Source organism: Balaenoptera ricei, chromosome 3 (genome assembly GCF_028023285.1).
Source record: "Balaenoptera ricei isolate mBalRic1 chromosome 3, mBalRic1.hap2, whole genome shotgun sequence".
NCBI lineage: Eukaryota > Metazoa > Chordata > Mammalia > Artiodactyla > Balaenopteridae > Balaenoptera > Balaenoptera ricei.
The window spans coordinates 48,633,448-48,659,944 of record NC_082641.1 but is presented as its reverse complement, the minus strand read 5'-3'; the positions used below and the strand labels follow the sequence as shown (position 1 = coordinate 48,659,944).

The following is a 26,497-nucleotide window of genomic DNA, read 5'->3' as shown; positions in this document are numbered from 1 at the left end:
CTGCCTCCCTTTGATGTCCAGCAAGTGCGGACGCGCCTCGTGGGTCGCAGCGGGGAGGGAAGGGGAGATGGGAGGTGAGCACGGGGGAGGGGTCCGGGCTAAACGGGGGGCGGGGCCCGCGGGTCGATGCCCCACCCCCCGTCAGAGCCTGACCGCCGGGGGAAAAGCCTCTGGGCGGAGGAGGTGCTTTCAAAACAAAGAAATGCGGCGTGGAACCCGGGGGACTGGGGTGGTGAGGAAGGCGGAGGAGGTGCGGCTGAGGCCGTCCGGCCGCCCGCTTCCCCTCCAGTCAGCCCGGAGGAGCTCCCCCCACCCCCAGCCCGGGCTGCGGTGCCGGAGAAGAGGGAGGAGGCTGCGTTAGGCGGCTGTTTTCCAGTTCACTTTTGCAGACCAAGGCGGAGAAGAAGAGCACCAGCTCCGCTGCCCCTCTTGGCTGCGGCGCACTCAGCCCCGAGTCCCGCGTGCGCTCTGTCTCGGATACCGAGCCGGCCAAAGTGTCCGGAAACGCGCAGAGCGCTCGGAACCTGTCCCGCAGCTGTGCGACGCGCGTCTCGAGCCGGCCGCTGCCGCCCCGCCCTCGCGCTCCTTCAGCCCCACGGGCGGAGAAGCCGGCCCGCCCGCCGGCGCCGAGCTGGGGAACTTGAACTAGCCCCAGCGGCCGCTCTGCCGAGATCCCGCTCCAGGCCCGGGGGTGCTCCGGCTCGGGGTGGAGGGCACACCGGGGAAGTGGATTTAGCAAACACACCTTTGTGAGTACACACGCCACGGGCGCGCGCGCACACACCCTACGGGCACGCGCGAACAACCCAGCCGTCTGCAGACGGCGCGCCCGGGCCGCTCGGCGGCGGACGGTGGCTGCGAGCGCGGTCGGTGCGCACTTAGATTTGCGGCTCGCGTCTGCCCTGGGCGCCAGGCTGCGGGGAGCCCTGGCGCTCAGGACACGCCGCGCTCTCTGCCGCCCTGGCGGCGCCCGAACAGCCCATCCTCCCGGGACAAGGCAGTGTGGGGGCGGGCGAGCGGAGAGCGCAGCTTGCTGGGGCTAGGGCGCCGGTGAAGGCGAAGTAGCGAGTCCCGGCTGAACCCGGAACGCCGCGGACATTGTTCTTCGTACTCTCCAGAGCTCGGTTGAATCTGGGTCCAAAACACAGACTTAATTACCACGTTAGAGACATCCTTACTCTTTGCCGTGCCTTTTTGTTTTTCCTGTAAACCCTGTCACCGATAACTGTCGCTATTGTAAAAGATAAACCGTATCTCCTTTGACACTTTCGCATCTTTTAAGGTTATTGGCTGATACCCACCTGCCCGCCTCGTTGCCTGGATTTAAAGCGATAAGAGCGCTCCCGAGTTTTAAAGAAAATCGCCCACTCAGGGCCGAGGCCCCGAAGACTTCGAGTTCCTGGTCTTGGCTCTTCCCCTCTTCAGGCCTCACCGAGCCCCAGGCTGCAGGTCCCCAAGGGACCTGATGCTGGCAGACTTTCCATAGCTGCCTTACTAGTTAGGAAAATTTTGGTGACATTATGTTTTTGTATATCCATCTGGTATTTTTCTGGGCACCTCCTCAATGCTTAGGAAAAGGCCTGGGTAGAAAACTGGAAGACTGTCTTTATGGGCAAAAGGGAGAGGGAAGATTTTTCCTCCAGTTCTATTTCGGGGTTTCTTAAAAAATAAAAGTTTTTAAATTTTTAAAATATATAGGTGATAGAAGAAAGTCAAAAAGTAAAATTTGGGTTCCATTCCGTCTTCAAACACAGTCATGATAGGACTTAGGCTTGTGTAATGTGTAGCTTACAAAGAATTTTCATACAGGTACAGACAGAATCGCTGAACTGGAAAGTTAAAGATGACAAAACTCATATCCCCAGACAGCGTAAGTGACTCATTCAGGGTCCTACGTGGTGTTAGTGGAAGAAGTTAATTCATACTGAACAGGAAAGTAGACACCTTTGGAGGTGCCTAATGTTTAGAGATCTTGATTTTGTATTGAACCAAAGAGACTGGATTTAAGGCATCACCCTACATTGGAGGGATTTCCTTAAACTCTCTGTTCAAAGATGAATCTAGAGCCTCCAGCTCAGCCTAACCCCATTTTCCCTCTCTGCAAGTCTCTTACATTGAGACCACACCCTCCCTCTTGAACTGTCCTCCTCCCTCTAGTTTCCCTGACACTCTCCTGTCCCTTCAGTGTCTCCAACTCATCTCTCTTTGCCTTACTATGGGGTTTCTCTTCCTCCCAACTGTTTAAGGTACACCCTGCCCTATAGACTATGAGGGTCCTCTTCTCCATTTTTAGTGGCCCACCCCTTGGAGAGTTTCCACTGTTCCCAACTCCCAACCATGGTCTCTGCTTCAGCTCCCTCATTTCTTCCTGGTGGCCAGCTCCCTTTTCCATTGCCACCTCAAACCCAAAGTACCACATTTCCCTGGAAACCAGACTCTCTTCCTTCCCCTAGATTGTTATTACTGTTGCCACCTGTTCACAGGCCCCCAAGATTTTTTCCTCTTTGCCTTTGCCTGTAACTCCCATATAGGTTTACTTGCTGCATTATCTATCCCAGCCCCTCTCGCTCAGTCAATTATTCCTCCTCCTCACTCTGCACAGCCTCCTCGCTGGTGTGTCTGTATAACCTTTCCTCCTGCAAATCCTCCTCCACCCAGCTGCTGTGCTTCCTAAAGTATAATTCTGATGGTGTCACCCTCCTGCTCAAGTCCCTTTAAATGACTCCCTGCCACCTACTAGGAAAAGTCCAAATTCAGATATGATCTTGACCAAACCCAACTTTCCAGCCTAATCTTCCACTAAAATGTAGCAGACCTTCCAGTTCCCCATCAAGAATTTTGTTAGGTCCCATCAGGACCTCTCCCAGCTCCCCAGATGTCATCCCAACTTTCCCACTCTGCACATTTGTTCCAGATGTTCCTGTGGCCTGTAAGAGAGACATTGTCTCTTCCCTTGTAACTTGTCAAATTCCTACCCTTCCTTCCAGGACTGGCTCAAATGCCGCTTCCTCTAGGAAAAGCCACCTGGATGTGTGATCTCTCTCTCCTGGAGCCACTGTAACGCTTTGGATCTTTCTCGTGACATTTATACCATTCTGCCGAGGGTCACAGCTATGTTTACACCTGCTCAAGCCATTCATCTCTCTCTTCCCTGGTTAGAAATTCTCTGAGGGTTGGGATTATGCCTCAGCCATCTCTGTAGTCCCAGGTGCCCAGCACTGCACTGCAAGGCTTCTGTCTCCCCAGAGGTCAGCTACCCTCATGAGTCAAGGAAGAAGTAAGTGACAGTATGTCATCTTTGGCTGGTACTGTGCCACTCTCATTTTTGAGGTATTTACAGTGTTTTTTTTTCTGGTGTTCATAGAAATCGTTACTAAATTACTTATAATTGCCCTTTTCAAACAAGCCCCTACTGTAGGGACCACATAAGGGCTAGAAGCCTCTGGTTATGCTTCAATGTTTACCATTAGGCAATGGTAGGAAATGAAAGTACAAAAAGTCTCCAGCTTCCCAAATGCAGTGACTCATCATATCAAATCACACCACACCACATCGGCCAGTGTGGTCAGGAGCTAGGCTCTTAGGCAGACTTCATAAACAGGACTCCCAGTAGCTAAACTGATAGCCACAAAGAAGAGAGACACCCTCTCCCCCAGCACCATACCAGTCACCTGGCCTGTTGCAGTTGGATGCATCAATAGATGGATAGCTAAGGAATTTATTTGAAAGGAGCAGTGGAGTCCTGTCTAGACATCTGTCATGGCATCTCTACCTGTCTTTAATTTAAGAATGAAAATTTGAATTAAATTCAATAGAGATGTATCAAATTCCTGGAGCAGTGGTTTTCAAAGAGAGATCATTAGAGTGCCCCAGAGCACTGCACACAGTTTTGGAGCTGGGAACCAGAAACTGACACTCACTTACTCCCCATGTGAGTCTTCTTTACAGTCAAGTTTGAAAACTACCCTTTGGTGGCAAGAACTTAACACAGCCCTAGCACTTAGGAGGAGAAAAAAATGGCTTTGCCTGGTCATTGTTGCTAGTCATCTCAGCTAATTAAGAGAATAATTTTCCATTAATAGGAAGATTCCAAGATGTGAGAATTAGATTAGATCTAAGGAACTTTAAGTCATTTGAAGATGGACACAAAGTTATTCCCACTTCCATGCTTTTCCTCATATTGGGGTATACTTTTTATATTATAACCAAAGCCAATTATGTTCCCTGGGATATAATTAAATTATTTAGAGAGAAAGAAACGCCTAAAATAGCATAGTTAGCCTATGAATCAGGCTTATTCTCCCCTTCAGTGGAATGACAGAGAATTCTATGTGCCAAAAAAAGAGTAAAGAATGAGATATTAGAGATGACACTTATCAGGACAAAATGTCCAATAACAGGGGAAAGTGCCAAAAGAATCTCCCTCGTCAGTCATTTCCACCAAATAGATCCTTGGGCAAAATAAGAAGTGGGCATTAAAACCACTGCTCTATCTTTGAAGAGGGGAAAAATTTGATCCATTTCAACTTTGTTAAATTCCAGAAAATGAAACTACTGATATTTCACTATTATCATTGTTTAGAGAGTGGGTGCAGATGCAGTGCTAGGTATTTTATAAACAGTAACTCATTTGGTCGCCAGTCCCCCTTAGCACCCCTCCCCGCCCTGCCCTGGCACAAGAAATGAATGAAGGAACTGAGGCTCAAAGAAATTCATCAAAGGTTATTCAGCTCTAATCTGGCCTAGCAGGGATTCAAGTTCAGGCTGTCTGATGATAAAGCCAGAACTTTTCCCATTATCCAGTATTTCCCAAACTTGCCCAGATTATAAGAAGAGCCCTGTGTACTTGTTTAAAATTTAGATTTCCTTTACCTCTCCCCTGGAGAGGGCTGGGGTGGGACCTGGAATCTGTGTTGTTGTTGTTGTTGTTGTTTTAATGTATGCCCTGGATAATTCTTTAGAAAAGACAAGTTGGGAAACATCATAATTCATAATTCAGCGGCCACATTATCACCCACAGGTTTTCTAGAATTTTCTATAAGTATAAGAAAGTGTATTCAACAACTGATCAACCAACCAATCTTTTCCATCCTATTTCTAAGAGCAGTGTATTCTGTTAAGACAAAAGTCTTTAAAGTTACAATCTGGGTTTTTGAAAAATAAATCATTACATCTCAACATATACAAAAAAATCAGGTTGGCAATTTGCTTATAAATTAATTTGCTTCAAATTTTGTAATTTGGACAATAATTCCCCCCTCTAGAGGTAAAAAGTGTTTGCTTTTGTTAAATATTAGATAATCTACTCTTGTTAATTTTTAGCAAAAATATTTTAGTGTAAATATAGTCTATTCATTCCAATCCAAAGTGCAATGGTGAAGATCTCATCAAATGAAACCATCTCAGAACCGGAATGTTTAACAAGCCTCCAACATGACTTAGAACCTAGTGATAGCCAAAAGAAATAGGAAATGCCACATTTAATTATAGCTTTTAGTCCTTCCCCTTTTAAAAAACTGTAACTTTTTAAAAAGTTTTTATTGGAGTACAGTTGATTTACAATTTTGTGTTCAGGTGCACAGCAAAGTGAATCAGCTATACATATACATATATATGTATCTACTCTCTTTTTTTTTTTTTTTTTTTTAGATTCTTTTCCCGTATAGGCCATTACAGAGTATCCAGTAGAGTTCCCTGTGCTCTACAGCAGGTTCTTAGTAGTTACCTATTTTATATATAGTAGTATATATATGTCAATCCCAATCTCTCAGTTTATCCCTCCCCCCCACCCCTGGTAACCATAAATTCGTTTTCTACATCCATGACTCTACTTCTGTTTTGTAAATAAGTTCATTCGTACCCTTTTATTTTTAGATTCCGCATATAAGCAATATCATATGCTACTTGTCTTTCTCTGACTTACTTCACTCAGTATGACAATCTCTAGGTCCATCCATGTTGCTGCAGATGGAATGATTTTGTTCTTTTTTATGGCTGAGTAATATTCCACTGTATATATGTACCACATCTTCTTTATCCATTCTTCTGTTGATGGACATTTAGCTTGCTTCCATGTCCTGGCTATTGTAAAATAGTGCTGCAGTGAACATTGGGGTGCATGTATCTTTTTGAATTATGGTTTTCTCCAGGTATATGCCCAGGTATTTTTTTTTTTTTTTTATGCTATATGCTATATACTATATGCTGGGTCATATAGTAGTTCTTTTTTTTTTTTTAATTATTTATTTTTATTTATTTATTTATATATGGCTGTGCTGGGTCTTTGTTTCTGTGCGAGGGCTTTCTCCAGTTGCGGCAAGTGGGGGCCACTCTTCATCGCGATGCGCGGGCCTCTCACTATCACGGCTTCTCTTGTTGAGGAGCACAGGCTCCAGACGCGCAGGCTCAGTAATTGTGGCTCACGGGCCTAGCTGCTCCGTGGCATGTGGGATCTTCCCAGACCAGAGCTCGAACCCACGTCCCCTGCACTGGCAGGCAGACTCCCAACCACTGCGCCACCAGGGAAGACCCAGTAGTTCTATTTTTAGTTTTTTAAGTAACCTCCATACTGTTCTCCATAGTGGCTGCACCAATTTACATTCCCACCAACAGTGTAGGAAGGTTCCCTTTTCTCCCCACCCTCTCCAGCATTTATTGTTTGTCGATTTTTTGATGATGGCCATTCTTACTGGTGTGAAGTGATACCTCATTGTAGTTTTGATTTTCGTTTCTCTAATAATTAGTGATGTTGAGCATCTTTGCATGTGCTTCTTGGCCATCTGTATGTCTTCTTTGGAGAAATGTCTATTTAGAGCTTCTGCCCATTTTTTGATTGGGTTATTTGTAACTGTAACTTTTTAGTAAGTATTTTGTTAAGCTTGTCACAAGATAGACACAAGAATACTATTTAATTGAATAATGTAAAAAATATTTACTTCCATATTTATTTACCTGTGTCAACTGGAAAAAGAACTCCCAGTTTTAAACATTGAAAAAGTAGCACTATAGAAAAATCTTAACTTAGAAAATTAATGATTTCCTCAAAATTGCATCAATCTACCAGTTCACTCTTTGCACATATCTCTGGTAGGTGAGATGGTAGGAGAAAAACACATTTAAGACATTAAATGCTACGGTATGAACATATTCTCTAGGGAGTCAAGACGTGCTCTGACATGTATGAAGGATGTATTTGCAGAAAATAATGTCATCCCCCAAATCATTTCATAAACATACAGCATGAGCATTTTCCAAAGTGATCAAACAATATTTTATTCATTCTCATTCCCATCTGGAGGAAGTAAAGACATAAAATTCAGACAACCAAGTAAATTTTGGGGGCACCTTATGCCTAGAAAAAGATTATTTGCTTTTAAGAGACAAGCATGAAAATTAAAGTTAAAAATGTGAAAGCCAAACTTTATAACGTATTTATTAAGGACATTTTTATCACCTACAATATTCTAAATATTCAAGAACTCATCCCTTGTCAAGAATAGCATCATGACAATTCAGATATGAAAAGTGTCACTTCCAGTGAGTTCGTTCAAACCCAGAATTAAATATCTTGTGAAATGAAGCAGTCTCAGCAAAAGCTCGTATGTCAGATATTTTTTCAACCTGAAATCTATATTAACTAACACGTCCACAGAACTACACTACAATAAAACCATGGTTATAAGAACCTTTATAAGAACCATCTTGAATAGACATTTTCCCAAAAAAAACTGAAGATTTATTTCTTAAGTACCAAAACTTTAAAAAAAAATCTTAACCCTGTAGGCTAGAAATCTTCTAACGTGATGCACTTCCTTGGCTTCTTAAGCATAGGGTCTCACTATAAACACAATGATGACCTCAAGAGCTACTAAGGCATGTAAGACAGTTTGTCCACAACTAAAAACTCTAGACTTCTTTCTTTCCTTCCTTCCTTCCTTTCACCTTTTATTTAGTTTTTAGTTTTTATGTCTTTTTTCCCTGTTTTTTTGGTCTTCTCCTCTACAGTTGTGCTGTCCCCTGTTACTTTTAATTATTGTCATATAACCCCATTCCTCCTCCCTGTCTGAATTGTTGCTTCCCATTTGCTGTAGCTTTGGAACCCAGAAAACCCACTTGTTAGAATTGTGTGTAAAATAAAAATTAACTAAGTTCTTAATGAGGACATCCCCTATGGTTAAAATATGCACAGTCTATGTCACATTTATTTCAGCTTCTTGCAGACTTCCTGGATTCCAGGTAGGTCGCAGATAAAGGGAAAGTTACTAGACGGTCAAACTCTGGCTTCTGAGGGGTTAATGCATGATGATAATTGAAATTCATGATGATGGCGCTGAGGTGCCTGTTGAATGATCGTACATAAAATAATATATCTTGAGTATGATTTAGGTTTAAAGTCTTTATAAAATTATAATCCTTTGAAGCTTGGTGGCTCACATCTGGAATTTATGACAATATCCTAACGGATTTCAGATAAACCAGAAGCTGCCATTCCCACATCACACACAAGAAGGGCCTGTCATGCCTTCCTGTTACAGCTTGAGTTCACCCTGGAATGAGGAGGGATAGAGAACAAAATCCTCAACAAGCCGGCCTGGCAAGACTCAAGGCTATGCATTAGGAATGACCTGGCTGGTGCTCGCCTTTCCAGCTGGCCTTGTCCCAGGTTCATGCCCCTCACTCTCTGGGGTTCTGCCAACACAGACTGCTCCGGCCTGCTTTCACTTCCTTGAACACTTGAGGCTCACTTCCCCCAGAGGGCCTTTGCCCCAGAGTTCCCACTGCCTGGAATGCTCTCTCTCCCCGGGCCCAGCAATCACTGCCTAGTTTCCTCCTACTCAGCTTAATCATACTTCCTTAGGAAGGCCTGGCCGCTCCGACAGGTCAGCTCTGCCAACTACACACTCTTGTAGTTCATGTACTTCCCCTAAAAGCCCTTCTCGAATTGTAATTTTTCATTTAGTTGAGTGTAGGACAGATTACCTAGAAAATAGTAGGTGCTCAATAAGTATTTGTTCATTCCATGGAAGGGAGGGAGCAAGGGCACTTCAGCCAGACTGGCCTCCTCATTGTGGTTAACATCATGGCCTGCCCGGAGAGCAGCTTTCCAACATGTTACCTTCCCTTGATTGCTGCCAAGGCCCATGGGTCTCTCCTTCCCTTTCAAGAAAAGAGTAAAATCTACTCAATGAACATGCAGCAGCATGCCATGAAGCTATTGCTACTACATTCTAGACATCGTGGCCTTATTCCAAGCAAAGAAATAAGAAGAAAATCTTTCCAAACAAATTTCAAAACGTTTGCCACACTGTGATACATGCTCCCTTTAACATTTGTCTTCTGTTAATTCTATTTTTCTGGTTTTTGTCTCAAGTTTTGGCAATTTCAAGTGTTCTGGTTACCATGGAAAGAGGAAACAATGATCTCTTAGAGGTTAAGAGGGAAAAAATATTCGCTCCAAACTGTTACATTAAAGATTCATTATGCCCTCTCTCGGGGCTCTTGGGTTTATCCTTAAGACAAGTTCAAATTGCTGAACATGAACTATTAGCTCTAAGTGAGAACTTTTACCTTCTTTCCTCTAAGCATCTTCATAACACTTCAGACATTTTATAAGTTCTTCCTGACACACGGGAAACTTAGGTTACGAAGAACCGTACGATATACATTGTCAATTTTATTTTTTCTTTCGTTATTTCAGAGGTAGATAAAAATTTCTTAACTTTCAGAGCAAGAAATAAACATTAGATGTTGCCTCTTTTTTGTTGTTGTTCTGTATGTAGTCTTAATAGCTGTAGTCTGAATATAGTCTTAATAATTAAGTCTTCCACAGAAAACTTGACCAGTAATAACTGAAAAATTTGAAAAATCTGGAAAAGGAAGAAGATAGTTTACTTGTCTGCTGAAGAGGCAAATATCCCTACAATTTTACATCCTGTGAGAATGGCTTAATTTCTTTTAGACTTTGAACTTAGAACCTATGTGTGTATATATGGCTCTATAAGACTTGGTTTTAACACATTATATAATACCCTGTGTTGTAATTTTCCACATCTCATGTCACCAGAAAGTTTCCAGGTTCCCTGAAGGACCGATATGGGTGATTCTAACACTACCTCCTGCCTCATTTCCGTGTGGAAGCTGGCCTGCTCCTCTCCCTCCCCATCTAAGGTGTCATCCTCCTGTAAAGCATCCATCTGATGGACTGCTGCCCACTGCACTTCCCCATCCCACCCTGACTACTTTTTCTTGCCTTAATTCTGGCTTTAGGAATATCCAGAGGAGGCTTCTATCTTAAAAGTGTGTTTGACAGCTCATGCGGCTCAATATTTAAAAAAAAAAAACAACGCAATCAAAAAATGGGCAGAAGACCTAAATAGACATTTCTCCAAAGAAGACATACAGATGGTCAAGAAGCACATGAAAAACTGCTCAACATCACTAATCATTAGAGAAATGCAAATCAAAACTACAATGAGGTATCACCTTACACCACTTAGAATGGGCATCATCAGAAAATCTACAAACTACAAATGCTGAAGAGGGTGTGGAGAAAAGGGAACCCTCTTGCACTGTTGGTGGGAATGTAAATTGATACAGCCACTACGGAGAACAGTATGGAGGTCCCTTAAAAAACTAAAAATAGAATTACCATATGACCCAGCAATCCCACTACTGGGCATATACCCAGAGAAGACCATAATTCAAAAAGACACATGCACCCCAATGTTCATTGCAGCACTATTTACAATAGCCAGGTCCTGGAAGCAACCTAAATGCCCACTGACAGACGAATGGATAAAGAAGATGTGGTACATATATACAATGGAATATTACTCAGCCATAAAAAGGAACAAAATTGGGTCATTTGTAGAGACATGGATGGATCTAGAGACTGTCATACAGAGTGAAGTAAGTCAGAAAGAGAAAAACAAATACTGTATATTAACACATATATGTGGAACCTAGAAAAACGGTAGATGAACTGGTTTGCGGGGCAGAAATAGAGACACAGACGTAGAGAACAAACGTATGGACACCAAGGGGGGAAAGTGGCGGTGGGGGCTGGTGGTGGTGGGATGAACTGGGAGATTGGGATTGACATATATACACTAATATGTATAAAATAGATAACTAATAAGAACCTGCTATATAAAAAATAAAATTCAAAAAAAAAGTGTGTTTGAGCAAGGCCAAGTCTCTAAAGTTATTCCTCTCAATTTACAATTCAACCATTAGAGATTTAGTTCTTTTGGACCTTCATGAGCCCCCTTTGAAAAATATCGATATCCCCCTAAGGGCTAAGACTTGAAGCCATTATCAATGTATAATCCCAAGGGATTAGTTAAAGTGACCGAGTGCCAACCCCTCTGCCACCTCTCATGGAAAATTAAATTGAGGACAGGCCCTATAGGGTGGTGCTAATAAGAAGGGGGCTGCTGAATGAACTTCACTAATTTCACAATGTTACTTTGGGTTTCACACTCTTCAACGCATGGCTCTCCTTGAAGTTTCCTTTTTCTTTATTCTCTTTTTCCCACCTTGTTCCACCTTTGTTCCTCTTGCCTAGGTTTATCCGTGTGTGCCAATGTCTGTATATATCCCCAGGTCTGTCTTTGTCGTGACACCAACTTGTCTAGCAGGGTAACCATAAAAAAATTAATTCAGATTCCTTGTTGGATGATTCAGCTATTTTCAGCTTCATTAACAGCTATTCACCACACAGTGGATTACTCAACCACAGTTTGAAATACGCCTTCAAGGTGGCTAGACTAACTGGAATGATCGTGTAAGAGGACTTCAGGAGGGCATCATACACACACAGCTATTATGTCTTTGTGGGAACGTGCATTTGCCTATGAATTGTCTGTGCATGTTCTTGGCAGGTCCCCTTTCTTATCCTGTTCCCAGCCCCCAGCCCACCCCACCAAGCCTCTGCCAGGTCTGCCTACAGGTCCCTCAGTCTCAAAGCCTTTCAGAGAGAAGTGAGAGCTCATTCAGGTCCAGCAGTGTCCTGAGGAGTGTCCAAGTGTGCCCGCAGCTGAGGCAGACAGGCCAACTGTACCCCAGCAGGGTTCAGAGTCAGGCTGGGAGGTAAAAATACATAGCCAGGAGGCTTGGAAAGGTGCCACTGGGGACACAGCCAGGTATTTTGCTCCTCTGGCCCTGCCCTGAGGGCCAAATTAGCATCAGAGCCGGAAGTGCGACCCTGGAGCCAAAGTTTTATGTGGGCTCTTTCTCCTACCACTGAAAAGACTCTGGTAGGTATGGGGGGTGGGTTGCTGTGTGGGTTAGGTTAGTATGAGAGATGATGAGACCCTCCCACACCCCACAGACGCCAGCTCCAGTGCTGGCTTTGACCAACTAATGTCAGCTTGGCCAGAGTGGCAGCAAATCGGGGTAGGGTGCTGGGTGCAAGCCTGTGCTCCCACATGCAGGTTCTGCTTTTGCAGGTCTGGCACAAACCACTAACTCCTCTGGCCACACAAAGTGCTCTGTGGGCAGGGCTAGCCCTGTTTGCCCTGGACGGGGACCGTTGTCAATGGCTGGTTGGATTTGTCAGGTTTGCTCTCAACATTTGTCAATCACCATTGTCAGGTGTTGCTAGGGTTGCAGGAGAAAGGTTACACTTGATTGGCTGAGCAACTGTATTCCATAACCAATCCAAATGCTGTGCCTGGGGGAGGGGGACTCAACACGATAGAGCAGTATCAAGCACAGGCAGACACATTCCAGGTACAAACAAGGCGTCTGGAAAAATGGAATTATGGTGTGCAGGAGTCCCATGCCCCTCGACAGCTCCAGCCATGGCGTGGTTGCTCTTCAAAATGTCACAGCCTAAGTTAAAGTCATTCCCACTGATTGGAGGATATCAAGATTTCAAAACAGGGCAGTAGCAATTGTAAGGAGGAAGTAAAACTCCTTGCTCATTGTGTTTTACAGCCTTCCTTAGTAAAACTGCTGAATTGTAATTTAAAATATTCCACCCTTTCAAATAAATTAAGTGCAGCCCTTAAAAACAGGAAATGAGAGAGGCGCGCACGTATTGTCAACTGAACATTCACAGACCTGGTACCACAAAGCGAAGTTGAAAATCAGAGAACAGTCCTATGAATTCACTATAGAAGGATGACAACAGGGGTCACCACCAAGGGAGACGTTATACCTCTGGCAGTGAACTCTTGGGCTGAAACCTGAATGCTAATTAGGAAACAAATGAAAGACAAACATCAGCTCGAAGGGAAATTTGGATCTTGCATGATCGTAGATATTCTGAGATTCAGATAAACCTTATGGTACTAAGGGAAGTTAGAGTGTACTTGATGGTAGTAGCAGCTGAACCCTCCCTTCAGAAAACATAACTGCCAGTCAGCCAGATGTTCCTGCAGAACTCTGGCAATACATCAAAAGCAAACAGAATTATCTTGCCTGAAAGATAAGTTAAGCTTCTGTATAGTACTGATTTTCCATTCAGTTATCAATATAATCACCAAACTTTAGCATTTTTAAAAATTTTATGGAACATTTTTTTTAATATTTATTTATTTATTTTGGCTGCTCCGGGTCTTAGTTGCGGCACGCGGGATTTTTAGTTTTGGCATGCAGACTTCTTAGTTGCGGCATGCGGACTCTTAGTTGCGTTGCAGCATGCATGCGGGATCTAGTTCCCCGACCAGGGATTGAACCCGGGCCCCCTGCATTGGGAGCGCAGAGTCTTACCCACTGGACCACCAGGGAAGTCCCTGGACTTCAGCATTTTTATTGTCAGTTTCTATTCAGTCACAAGAAAAGTTTTTTTAGTCTTCTTCCATTCCATGCCATGCCTCTCCCTTTGCTCTCAGACTTGGTCCTTAGAAAGATGGAGCAGCCATACAAGAATACTAAGGGAGGGAAGGAAGGAAGGAAGGGAGGAAAGAAAGAAGGAAGAGAATGAAAGAAGGTACATCAATGCATGTTTCCCATGGGTCCCATCCCCTATTATTCATTTCCCCTTTCCAACTCAGACGCTTCTGCTCATGAGGGACCCTACATTCAAGCCAAAGAGCTTGAGCTTAGTTTCAGACTGAAACAGTGTTTCAGGATTCTGCATTTTACTTTATATACATTTTGAAGTAACTCAAAATGAGAAAAAAGAATAAGCTTCCACGACTGAGTTTTGGACAATTTCACCTTCCACTTCCATTGGTGTAAAGAAGAATATTCATGTGGAGAAAATGATTGTGAGGAGGATTGGCAACAGGACTGCCTTACAGAAAGTACAGCTTCACAAACCTTTCCACCAAGCTCCTCACTTAACTCTACCCACACAGACCAGTGGGACCCACCTAGCTCACTCTGCCCAAGATCCTCCTGTGTCTTAATGGAGACACTATAATAGCAGTATCTAGCTTTTCCAAAGGGGAAGAAACTTAGTATTTCTGGTTCATTTTTGTTGTTGTTGTTGCATGTGAGGCTAAATGCAGATATTTGTGCTGTTGGCAACATCTTAGGAAGCGATTTAACCCACTTGCATAGCCAGGCATAATTTATCAAGTGGCCCTGTGACCTTAACCCTATTTGTTTCTCCCTTCCGATTATTTCAATCATGTTTGTGTATTAATGACTTAGGGCATAGCTTTATTATTTCAGAGGCTCTGAAGTCCTACTTGATTTTTCTAATTCAGAACCTAGCTTTCTCTCATTCTGACCTTATCTGCTCTCTTCAGGAACAGATCCAGGAGACCAGAAAAACTTACCACCCACATCTACTCTTCATAATCAAGTCATTGGATGAAGACAGGCAGGTAAGCTGGGAAAGTTATCCTAGATCCTGCTGCGGCCTGGCAGGCACACCCACACAGTCATCGGTGAATATTCTCCAGGGTTAGCACTGCCCAGGGCTTTGCAAATTGGTGTTCTCTCTCCACAGTTTATATTTCAAGACAACTTCCAGTGAGAATCATACAGTCAGAAACCAAAATGGTAGGTTATAAAAACCTACTGGATCAGTGAAAAACAAAAATTGGACTGCTAATTTCAACCTATAATCAAACAGTAAAAGTCATCCATTTAACTTACATCCCTTTCTTTTTCTGAATCACCGTCTCTAATAAAGGGGAAATTTTGTTTAATGATAAAAAGTAGAAGCAAAAGGCCTGGGATAACCCACAACTAAATAAGCAGTTGTAGAACATTAATGATCATTGGGAGACAATGAAATCAAAAAGGGAGAGACAGGCAAGGGAGTTGACATGAAGTTTGAAAGACCACATTCAGCCTGCACCCTCAAGAAAATGTCTAAGAGAAAGTAGGCCAGAACAACAATGAAGGTAGGGTGAAAAAGATGTGACTTGAGTTTTCAAAATGTCATGTCCGTATTGAGTGTTCCTTTGGTCCAAATGAGAAACAAAGGGAGAAATCAAACAGCTTCACTGACAAGCAGAACAGTTGGCAAAGAGTCAGGGGTAAAATCTTGGGGAAAGCCTGTGTGCAGCCTAAGAACAGGTGGGAAGAGTCCTTTCAGCTTCTCTGTTTCTCCAAGTCCTGTTTTTCTCATTGCCCACTATTCCCCCTTTCAGTCTGCTCTTAATTTTACCCCATGCCATCGCTCACACCTGGCTCTCTCTATGGATTTCTTTTCTTTTTTTTTTAAAGCCTTCTGGGGAAGACTTTTCATTCATTCATGCTGTACATTCAAACCATTTAAGATGTGATTTTTCAATAACATATGATTAATTTATAAAAAGCCACTTATGATGCCCATAACCAGAAGGGCTGACTTGATTCCATGACAAGGCCATGACCAGGTGGTTTTATTGGTTGTGACTCTTTCCAGCCATCAAAACAGGCTTGTTATTATAAAGCGCAGTGGAAAGGGAGATCTAGACTTTGCTTCATTCTCTGGGATGTTCTTGAGAGTGAGTGTTGACAGATCACCAGATTTTCCTTAATTGTTCCAAATATGTACATAAGCAATGTTTCTTTAGGCAAAAACAGCTATTACAATGAGCCCAGTGAAGCTCTGAATTTCCTTGAGCCTACAATAGATTTTAGGAACACCATTTATTAAGATCAATGTGTTTGTTTAGGTCACTGAAAGCCATAACCATAAAAGAAAAAAACTGATAAAATGGACTTTGCTGAAATTAAAAATTTCTCATCAAAAGAGACCATTAAGAAAATGAATAGGCAAGCCATGGACTGGAAGAAAATATTTGTGAAACATAAACTTGACAGAGGACTGATAGCCACAATATATAGAGAACTCCTACTCAGTAATAAAGACAAAAAAATTGCTTGAATGGATAGAGGATTTGAAAAGACATGTCACAATAGAAGATGTATGAATGGCAAATAAGCACATGGTGACGTGTTCAATGTTCTTAGTCATTAGGAAAATGGAAATTAAACCCACAATGAGATATCACCACATACTCACCAGGATGACAATGCTAAATGCAAGCAAGGATGTGGAGCAACTGGAACTCTCATACATTGTTGGTGGGAATATTAAATGGAACATCTGTTTTGAAAAAGGAATAGCAGTTTCTTTAAAAACTAAACATACACCAAAGACAAATATCATATGATATCGCTTATATGCATAATCTAAAAAAAATGATACAAATGAACATATTTACAAAACAGAAACAGACTCACAGACTTAGAGAACAAACTTATGGTTACCAGGGGGAAAGGTGGAGGGGAGGGATAGATTGGGAGTTTGGGATTGACATGTATACACTGCTATATTTAAAATAGATAACCAACAAGGACCTACTGTATAGCACAGGGAACTCTGCTCAGTATTCTGTAATAACCTAAATGGGAAAAGAATTTGAAAAAGAATAGATACATGTATATGTATAACTGAATCACTTTGCTGTACACCTAAAATTAACACAAAATTGTTAATCAACTATACTCCAATATAAAATAAAAATTAAAAAAAAAAAACTAAACATACACTTACTCTGTGATTTAGCAATTATGCAAGTAGGTTTTTTCCCAAGGGAAATGAAAGCATATGTCTATAAAAAGGCTTGTATAAGAATGTTCCCAACAGCTTTATTCACAATAGCCAAAAACTGGATACATCCCAGATGTCCTTGAACAGATGAATGACCATACAAACTGTGGTATAGTCACACAATGGAATACTACTCAACAATACAAAGGAATGAACTACTTTCACACAGAATAACGTGACTCAATCTCATAGACAGTATGCTGAGTGAAAAAGGTCTTACTCGAAAGAGTTTATTTTATTTGATTCCATTTTTATATGAAATTCTAGAATAGGCAAAACTAATCTGTAGTGAAAAAAATCAAAACAGTGCTTGCCTCTGGGAAGGGGAGTAGGGGCGAGGATTGACAGGAAAGTGGGAGGGAACTTTCTGGGGCAATAGTGATGTTCTATGTCTTAATAGGACTTTGGGTACACAAAACTCAGAAAGTATACACTTAAGGTTTTATATCTCATTATATATAAATTTTACATCAGAAGAAAAAAGTAAATATCAAACTGAAGTTTTTAGGTGGAATTTGGTTCATGCCTGCCATTTACTTTCTTTTTTTTTTTGTCTTTGGCCATGCCGCATGGCATGCAGGATCTTAGTTTCCCCATCAGGGATCGAAGCTGTGCCCCCTGCAGTGGAGGCACAGTCTTAACCACTGGACTGCCAGGGAAGTCCCTGCCATTTACTTTTTTTTTTTTTTTTAATTTATTTTTGGCTACATTGGATCTTCATTGCTGCGTGTGGGTTTTCTCTAGTTGCGGCGAGCAAGGGCTACTCTACGTTGCGGTGTGCGGGCTTCTCCTTGTGGTGGCTTCTCTTGTAGCGGAGCACAGGCTCTAGGCGCGCGGGCTCAGTAGTTGTGGTGAAGAGGCTTAGTTGCTCCGCGGCATGTGGGATCTTCCCGGACCAGGACTCAAACCTGTGTCCCCTGCATTGGCAAGCGGATTCCCAACCACTGTGCCACCAGGGAAGCCCCCATTTACTTTAAAAAGCGTGAGAAAGATAAGAAGGATTAATGGAGGAGGGATGTATAGATATGCAATAAAGCAAGGTAGTACAATGTTAATGGTAGACTCTACAATTAAATGGTGGGTATATGGGGATTCACTGTAAAATGCTGTGTAAAATTTTGGGTATATTTGGAAACGCTCACAGTAAAGTGTTGGGGGAAGAAAATGAATGTGCTAGTCTTACCCGTGGACCCTCTTCAGTTGTTTGTTAGATCTAAATACTCTATCTTTTAATATTCATATTAGATTATAAACACAGAAGATGAAGCCTTGGGTTTGTAAGAATCTCACATCTGACTTCTTTTTCTTTTCAAATCTAGTCTTTCATACCTTTTATTGTAGCAGACAAAAGAAGCCAGGAAATGGTTATTATGAGAGGAAGGGAGGGAGAGAGACCTGTGACCCTAAAAAAAAAAACCACACACAAAAAAAACTCCTACTGTAAAATATTGAATATCAAGAGCCGGCAAGTACTTCAGACTTGTAGAATCAAGAAATTAATGAAAGCACCAAGACTGCATCCTCAGAACCACTGGGGAATGATAATTACAGACAGTATTTCTGGAGCAGACACATAACCTTGATTCCCAGGATACCCCCTAAAGCACTCTAATAGTATGCTATTTGTGGAAGGTTTTTCCACCTTTAATAACAGGGAAATAATGTTAGAAGGAAAGAAATCCCTTATTTAGCCACTAGGGTGTCATTATTGAGCCCCAGTTGAAGGCCCCTTTAAAAGCATCCATATGGTAAAAGAATATGTTTCCCCACGAAATCAAAACTGAGTACATCTGAGACTTCTGAACATCTTTTTTCTTGGATCTTAAAATGGATTTGTGCATATTTGTGAAAAAAAAATTTTATGATGTGCTATCTTCCAAAGTGAATGGTTATTTATAATTCATAAAAGACCTGAGCACAGGAAAATTCTTCCCTTTTATTAGCCCTGTAAAGTTAGACCAGCTGATCTTTTAGTACATATTACAGACACCAAATTCTCTGTATGGTTGAAGTTTCTCTCCTCAAACTAAATGCAAAGAGGCAGTGCTACTGAAGCTATTCCTCAAAAGCTGGTGGGGTCCATGTCTCTTTTGATTAAATGTTAAATAAACAAAAAAATCATTCTCAGAGCCAGTCTCTAAAGACACAGAAGGGAGCATACTTGGAATGCTAAACATGCTTTCTAAATCTTGCACAGCCTTTGTAAAATACAACAGCATATTTTTAAGTGGATTTTCTTTTCTGTTTCCAACATTTAACCATCGTCTTCGGACACAGTTGCCACATCATTTCCTTTCAGCTGCTGCTGGCTGCTTGTGGGTCACAGTACAGGTTCATGAGCAGAAGTGACTTGGGTCAAGGAGTATGGGCACCAGGGATTTGGACCCATTACAGGGAGTCCTGGTGCCAAGGGCTCCCACCCAGCTGCACCTGCACATCCCCGACATGATATCACAGAAAGTTACTTCCTTCAAAGAATCCAGCTTTCTTAGCTCACCCTACCAGGGTCACGTCCACCTCGATTAGTGGCGTGCCTCGGACCCACATAAGAGAGTTTCACAGAATTTTTAGAGATCTAAGTTCAATCTGAAAATAACACATGGTTTTGTTTTCTTTGAAGTTCCCTGCCCTCTAATATTCCAGACGAGCCTTTTAAGCTCTGGTATAGAACTATCTGGAGACAGAAACTCTTTCTGTGTCCTGACTTTTAAATACCTTGACTTAAAATATAGGTTGCTAACTGCCAAACACAAAAAGCCAACTCACTTATAGGGCAGGATCCTTGGTCAGAAAGGATTGCCTCACCTTGCAAGGACAAGGGATGAAGGATTCAAATGATTCTTGAGCAACTTTTTTACCACCTTATGCTGCCTGACTCAGAAGAGAGGGATGAGGAGATCTCAGCCTCTTGATGATACACCAGCTGCACTGTGTAGTACCAGCAGTGGGAATGGAAAAGGCAATATTTATTCTGAGGGCCCTGACAACATCATCATTAAGTCATTCGTCCACTCATAAGTGGTTTGCATTTTCCAAGATCCAGAGAGAGAGGCCCATGAGCTGTAATTCTAGGCATGTTTTTCCCCTTTCTACCCACACTCTTATTCAACATGTCTAAGCACTGTTTGGAAAAACTAGATAGCTGACAAAACCAAATATGCAATATGCTATCATATGTTTTAGTTTAACACTTTCAGAATTTATTTCCCTATCACATAAATGAAATCTTTCAAGTTCTTCCTCATCATCCACCACCCAAAACACTAAATCATTACATAACAGAACTGTTAATCAATTATCTACTGTGTCATATCCCTCCCTCCATCCAACCATCCACGCTACAAGTATTCCTTGAGTATTTACCATGTGCCAGTCCCAATGGTGGAGATACAGACATGAATAATTTATAACCTTGCCCTTCAGGAGCTTCTAGTCATACAGAAGATGCTCACCTCTATGTCTCCCAAGCCTTCAATGAACAGTTAACTTTCTGCTGTTACTTCATCACAGCAAGAAAACAGGAGCTCTTACTCTGCCCACATAATACTCCTAGGTTCATGAACTTTGTCCACCGCATTTTCTCTGATCACCACCCCATCCTCTGAAACCTGGTACACAGTCAGTCATGAGAGAAACAAACTAAATTTACTACTGGAGCAAATTTCAGGACATAGCTTGGATAAGACACAGGATAATGTCAAATTCTCACTTTGCAATTTTAAAATTTAAATAGCCACTGCCAAATACAGTGTATTTAATTTTCTCTCTCCTTTCTAGGGCACTGACCCCCTCCTTCAGAACTAGACCTTTGGGGTTTCAATTCATCTGGCTAATTCACTCCAATCTACCCTTCAGTCCAATCATCTTTCTGGTTTCCAGAGATAAGTCATGGGATCCTTCCTTTTGGGAGGCCCTAAGTGTAGCTTCCTTATCCATCATTCACCGAGCTGTGTCCTTTGAAATACTGTTGTGCTTCTTTTTTTGAGGGGGAGGGGAACTGAATTGGAAAGAAACCTGGGTTGGGGAGAGGATGCCAAGAAGGCACCCAAGGCTTCCCTTTATGCTGCATCCAGCCAAGCCTCTGACCAACTCAAGGGTTTGTTTACGACATTTCATAAGCAGACCTAACAAGCTCCTTTGGCAATATTCTTTGAAGAAGTTTCCATCCCCCAGGACAAGGCCAGAGCTTCCTGGTCTGCCTGCCATAGCTCACCAAGACTGGGTTCCAGGTATGCAGATGCGTTACAGGTGCGTCAAGATGTGGACCCTCTCAGCCCAAGAGGCTGCCAGCCTGGGTCAGAGGCAGCCAGGGCAGCCACTCGTGAAAGGTAGGGCTGGGCTGATAAGAGTCCTGGAGAGGTGACCAAACTCGGCGCCCCCTGTTTGCCTAGGGGCCAGAAATTGGGGTCTGCCATCAGTCCCGTGCTGGCACTTGGTGCAGAGGCCTGCTCCAGTCCTGGAGTTATATCCTTATCCTCAAAACCCCCCAACCTTCCAGGCTAGGCTCTCCGTCACCCCTCACTCCTCTTAGCCCTGAACCAAAGGTGACCACGTCTGGCTGCTCTTCTGCCTGGTGTTTATGACCATCCCTTTGGGAACCACTAGCCTGGGTTTTCCCAGCTTCTTCACCCTCAGTCCCCTTAGCCCAGCAGGTTCAACAGAATATAATGCCAGCCACTTACATAATTTAAAATTTTCTACTAGCTACCTTTTTTAAAGTTTAAACAGGTAAAAAAAATTTTTTGCATCCAAATTTGTTAATTTTAAACAGCTTTATCGAGATAAAATTCACACACCATACAATTACCCATTTAAAGTGTACAACTGAGTATATTCACAGAGTTGTACAACCAGCGCCACGATCAATTTTAGAACATTTTCATCACCCCTTAAAGAAATTCCTACCCATCGGCACTCACTTCCCATTTCCCTCCAAAACCCCCAGCCCTAAGCAACCAACCATCTACCTCCTGTCTCTGTTGCTTTGCCTCTTGGCCATCTCATATAAGTGGAATCATACAATGTGTGGCCTTTGTGTCTGACTTCCTTCACTTAGCATTGTGTTTCAAGCTTTGCCCATGTTGTAGCATTCACTTTAATCATTTACTTTATTTAGTTCAATCTATCCAAAATATCATTTCAACATGTAGTAGATCTTAAAGATGATAAATGATGTACTTTGCATCCTTTTTTTCACACCAATTCTTTGAGCTCTGGTGCGTATTTTACACTCAGAGCACATCTCAATCAGACCAGCCACACTGCAAGTGCTCAATATCCACATGTGGCTACCGGCCATTGTGCTCGAAAGCACAGCCCTAGCCAGAGTCCTTTTCATTACTCTTTAGAGGCAACAGCTTTCTCTGTTCACCACCACACTCCTGCATACCCTCTCTACCCCATCAGTACCTATACCGTGGTTCACAGGTGGCTTTAGGATTTTAAGGCCTGCACCACGTTTCTCTTCCCCAGTAGAGAGCCCTGAGCTTGTGCTTCCATCTGGGCAGTGGCCGATCAGGTCAGAGCCTGCACACAGATAACTGGAGCCCATGCTGCCTGGTCACTTTCCTTGCCCAGGTGCCACAGCTGGATGATATATCTAGCTAAAGGGAAACTTTCTGCTTTGAAAAACTTAACAAACGAAACTTTATTCTTACTTTTTAGAAGTAGGTCTGTCATTTCTTAATTTTCTCCCTGGTACATTTTCCAGCCATTGTTTCGCTAACAATTGCTCTAAGCACACAAATAAAGCTCACTGGTAGTGGTAGATTTGGGAAATTGCTACAAGCTTCCTCACAGCTTTATCCTGCTTCTGTCAGCCATTTCCCCAAGAAAATGGACGTTTAATCAGTATGAGGCTGCATCTTATAAGTCTAGCTCATCAGCTATCACCTCCTTCTAGGCTCGAGAGAAGAGACAGAAGCCTACAGCACTGCCACCAACTGCCCAGGATGCAGGGATTTCAACAGGAAACGGGACCTTTATGAATGAAGCACATTATTTATCCCAGTGTGGGTATGTCTATATGGTCATATGTAAGTTACTTCTAAACACCTGTAATTCTTAAGATGGTCACATGGCAATGTTTGTGAAATTGCCTTTTTGAAGGAAAAACTTTCAAAATTGGGGTTATTTAGTCCACAATATGGAAAATTGAGGGCAGGTTTAACATGTGCAAATTTAACAGAGACCTAAGAAGAACAACAATATCAGCATCTTCCCTGTTTTTCCTCAGAGTAAGAAGAGAGAAAATGAGCTGCAGTTGCTGGAGAAGGGGACTGAGGTTCACCTTAGGAAGAACATCCTGTCAATAACATCGAAGCTCTGGAGAATCTCATGAAAGGAGCTTCAGGGTTTTGGTCAACATTCATTCTACCAACATTTACTGAGGACATTCTGGGCATTTCTTGGTTTGTGTCTAATTCAGTCACAGAGCTAAATCGGGAAGATTTCACTCAAATGCTTCTCTGGAGGGTTTCCCTAACTTGAAGTATTGCTATCTCTTTTTTTCCCAACTTTTCTTCTTATTCTCTGCCACCTATGAAGGTTCACAGGGCCCAGTCCTGGACCCTGCAAAAAAAAAAAAAAGCTTTAAAAATCAAGAATTATTCTTGGGGCTTCCCTGGTGGCGCAGTGGTTGAGAGTCTGCCTGCCAATGCAGGGGACACGGGTTCGAGCGCTGGTCTGGGAAGATCCCACATGCCGTAGAGCAACTGGGCCCGTGAGCCACAACTACTGAGCCTGCGCGTCTGGAGCCTGTGCTCCGCAACAAGAGAGGCCGCGACAGTGAGAGGCCCGCGCACCGCGATGAAGAGTGGCCCCTGCTCGCCACAACTGGAGAAAGCCCTCGCACAGAAATGAAGACCCAACACAGCCAAAAATAAATAAATAAATTAATTAATTAATTATTAAAAAAATCAAGAATTATTCTAAAAGAAAATCTGACCCACTGCACCAGTCAAGATGTCAGCCTCTTGATCAAACAGCCACTCATAAGGCAATGGCATGCTGAGAAAAGCAGACGGTAATGGTAGCCAGTTCAGAGCTGTGAGGACTTGCTGTGAACTGGTTTATATTACCTACCTCCTTTTACTCAACAGAAACTTTCTTCTCTACAGAAAATGGCAATACCACTACCATTCTAGGGTTCCTTGTATTAGGCCTCACCTAACAACTGCTTGGCTTTCTATCCAGAATAGTTAAAACAGCCAGTGCCCCAGGGAATGTCATAAAATTTCACTGTATTCAATGACGCCCTATTCAGTGAATCGCAGAGAACCTAGTCTTCTTCTGCACACCTGGCTATGAATCACTGACTCAGTGACCTCCATTTGGGATCTGCTTTCCTGAGGTAGTTAATTTAGCCTTCATGAGATGGAGGTACTGAACCTTTCTTAGGGAGGCATGCCTAATTTCACATAACTGTGAAGTTACTTCGGTTGTTTACATGGCAATCTTGTGTGATCTAAGCAACTCTATTGCTGTCATTTTAAGACCGTTTGAAACATCTTAATAGTCCCATTTTTTTCTTTTCCTCTTGCTCATTTCCAAATGGAAGGAATTCTTATGAGGTAATAGGGTGGTGGGGAGAAACACAGTTTGCTTTAGCTCCTACTAATTATTCCATGTTATGCTTGAGTGGATTATTTGCATCCGGTCTCTATTTGTTAACGTCAATGGGCTATGTTTGCATAACTAGATCGAATTATAAAAGGACTTCCATTTTGAATGGTTAACTCTCACAAAAAGAAAGAAAAAGAAAGAAAGAAAAAGAAAGAAAGAAAGAAAAGAAAGAAAGGAAAGGAAGGAAGGAAGAAAGAAGGAAAGAAGGGTCCATATCCTAAGCTAGAGATAGCAGCCTTGGGAAACCTGTATTGGAGGAAAAAAAGAATCTCTTAAAGTTCATCACAAAGACTTTCTGGTTTCAATTTCCTCTCTTCTTTTGAAATAAGATCCAGTACCCCAGCCCTCCACCTAGAGTAAAGTAGCTGGGACTTGGCAGGAAGTGGTGTGGCAGACCACCCAAGAATTAGGGGTATCTGATGTGGAAGGGAAAAGTTAAATGAAAATCTGAAAATGATGTCACGTAGGTGAGAATGAGTCATCAATACTGAGCTCCCGTTTCTCTCCAGTGAAGATCCCTGTGCTAGATCACCCAGTTAATCATCCAGCTAGGAAGGGCTGGGCTAAGTCACTTTCCAGGCCATACCTCAGCCTCCAGGCAGTGTAATCCTAACCCTTTCGAAAGACCTCCAACGCATTCAAGTTCCTGAGAAACGTTCCTGTTCTATAAACTCCTCAGGCTGTCTTGTTTCAACACACCTCTTTTCCTTTTACTCACACACATTTCCTTATCACCATCTGATGTGTTTTGTCCCTTCCAATAAACTGTGAAGTTCTTGAAGCCCAACAAGAGCTCTTGCTCCACCTGACTGTCCCCCCTCCACCTCCCAGCCAATACCTGGACAGAGGGGTAACTTACTTGGTCTATTATCACTCTGGATCAAAGTTCTCTTTTTTAGATTGCAAGATTCAGGAGAGCAGGACCTCAATTAGTGAAAAGTGCAAGTGACTTCCTGCCAGAGTCAGCTTCTACTGGTAGACATCTGAAGCAACCACACCTGGGGTGTGATTGGAAGGGTTTTAGAAACCTCCTTCCACCCTCACCTTCTGAAATTCCACCAAGTGACACCTTTTCACTTAAGGTTTTGATCTTTGTTAAAATACAGATTCCCCCGGGAGCAGTAACTTGATAAGTTATCTGTGATTTAGAGTAGATAAAGGAACTTACTGAACCTGGAGACAGGAGAGGAGATAGCAGTGGAGGGGAAGTTTGGGTGTCAATTGGCCCCATTCACACCAAAATATTTCAATAATGTGTGATGGTGGTGTTGATATGAAGAATCATTCTCCTTCCAAAGGCCCAGCCCCCAACACCTTATGTATTGACTGAAGTATGAATAAGGATGAATAAACATTTAGTGAATGCTTTCTATATGCTAGACAGCGCTCTAAACACTTAAATAGTAACTTGTTACACCTCACAACTCCCCGAAGTTGGCCCTGTTATCATCCCAGTTTTACGAATGAGGAAACTGAGGAAGAGAGGGTCCCAAAGTCACACAGACAGAAGGTGGCAGACCCAGGAAATGAGTAAGAATGATTGACACTTTTAAATATCCAAGCTTGCCTTTCGCATCCCTTTCCCATGTTGACCGCCTCCCCTCCCCGATTTTCATCCTCCTCCCACCCTTGTCAGTAGATTTACCTGAGATAATCCAAATGAATCCTAAATGTGGGAAACAAGCAGGCATCTAAGAAAGTAGGAACAGTGATCCAGGTGTGGATGAGTCCTTCCACAATGAAGTGTTCAAAAAATGGCAACCAATAGGCTGTCATTGACGACACTTAAAAAAATGTACATTGTGATCCAGTGCTTTAAAGTACCCAGGGAATTTTCTAAATTGCAATATGCCCATTTGGGGTGCTTTT

The 26,497-nt window shown here is 42.6% G+C and overlaps 1 protein-coding gene and 1 long non-coding RNA gene across 4 annotated transcripts in view; one reads left to right on the top strand and one right to left on the bottom strand.

Moving 5' to 3' along the window:
- Nucleotides 1-94: 94 nt before the first annotated feature.
- Nucleotides 95-24,625, top strand: LOC132362256 (uncharacterized). 3 transcript variants are annotated; one of them, XR_009502319.1, is made up of 4 exons: nucleotides 95-749; nucleotides 14,703-14,780; nucleotides 22,908-23,016; nucleotides 23,241-24,625. XR_009502319.1 is itself a non-coding variant. In XM_059916435.1 (2 exons), exons 1-2 carry the CDS (start codon nucleotides 127-129, stop codon nucleotides 10,098-10,100), a joined length of 660 nt encoding a protein of 219 aa, XP_059772418.1. In that variant the 5' UTR covers nucleotides 95-126; the 3' UTR covers nucleotides 10,101-10,178. The 3 variants fall into 3 exon arrangements, 1 of the variants encoding a protein (XP_059772418.1); XR_009502318.1 differs by having other exon boundaries at nucleotides 22,908-23,020; XM_059916435.1 differs by lacking the exons at nucleotides 14,703-14,780; nucleotides 22,908-23,016; nucleotides 23,241-24,625 and adding an exon at nucleotides 10,064-10,178.
- Nucleotides 13,555-26,497, bottom strand: part of LOC132362260 (uncharacterized) — a 151,913-nt gene continuing 138,970 nt past the window's right edge. Inside the window, exons 4-5 of the long non-coding RNA XR_009502320.1 lie at nucleotides 16,415-16,498; nucleotides 13,555-13,877 (exon numbers count right to left, since the gene is read on the bottom strand). This is a non-coding gene — a long non-coding RNA (uncharacterized LOC132362260). The remainder of the gene's footprint in view (nucleotides 13,878-16,414; nucleotides 16,499-26,497) is intronic.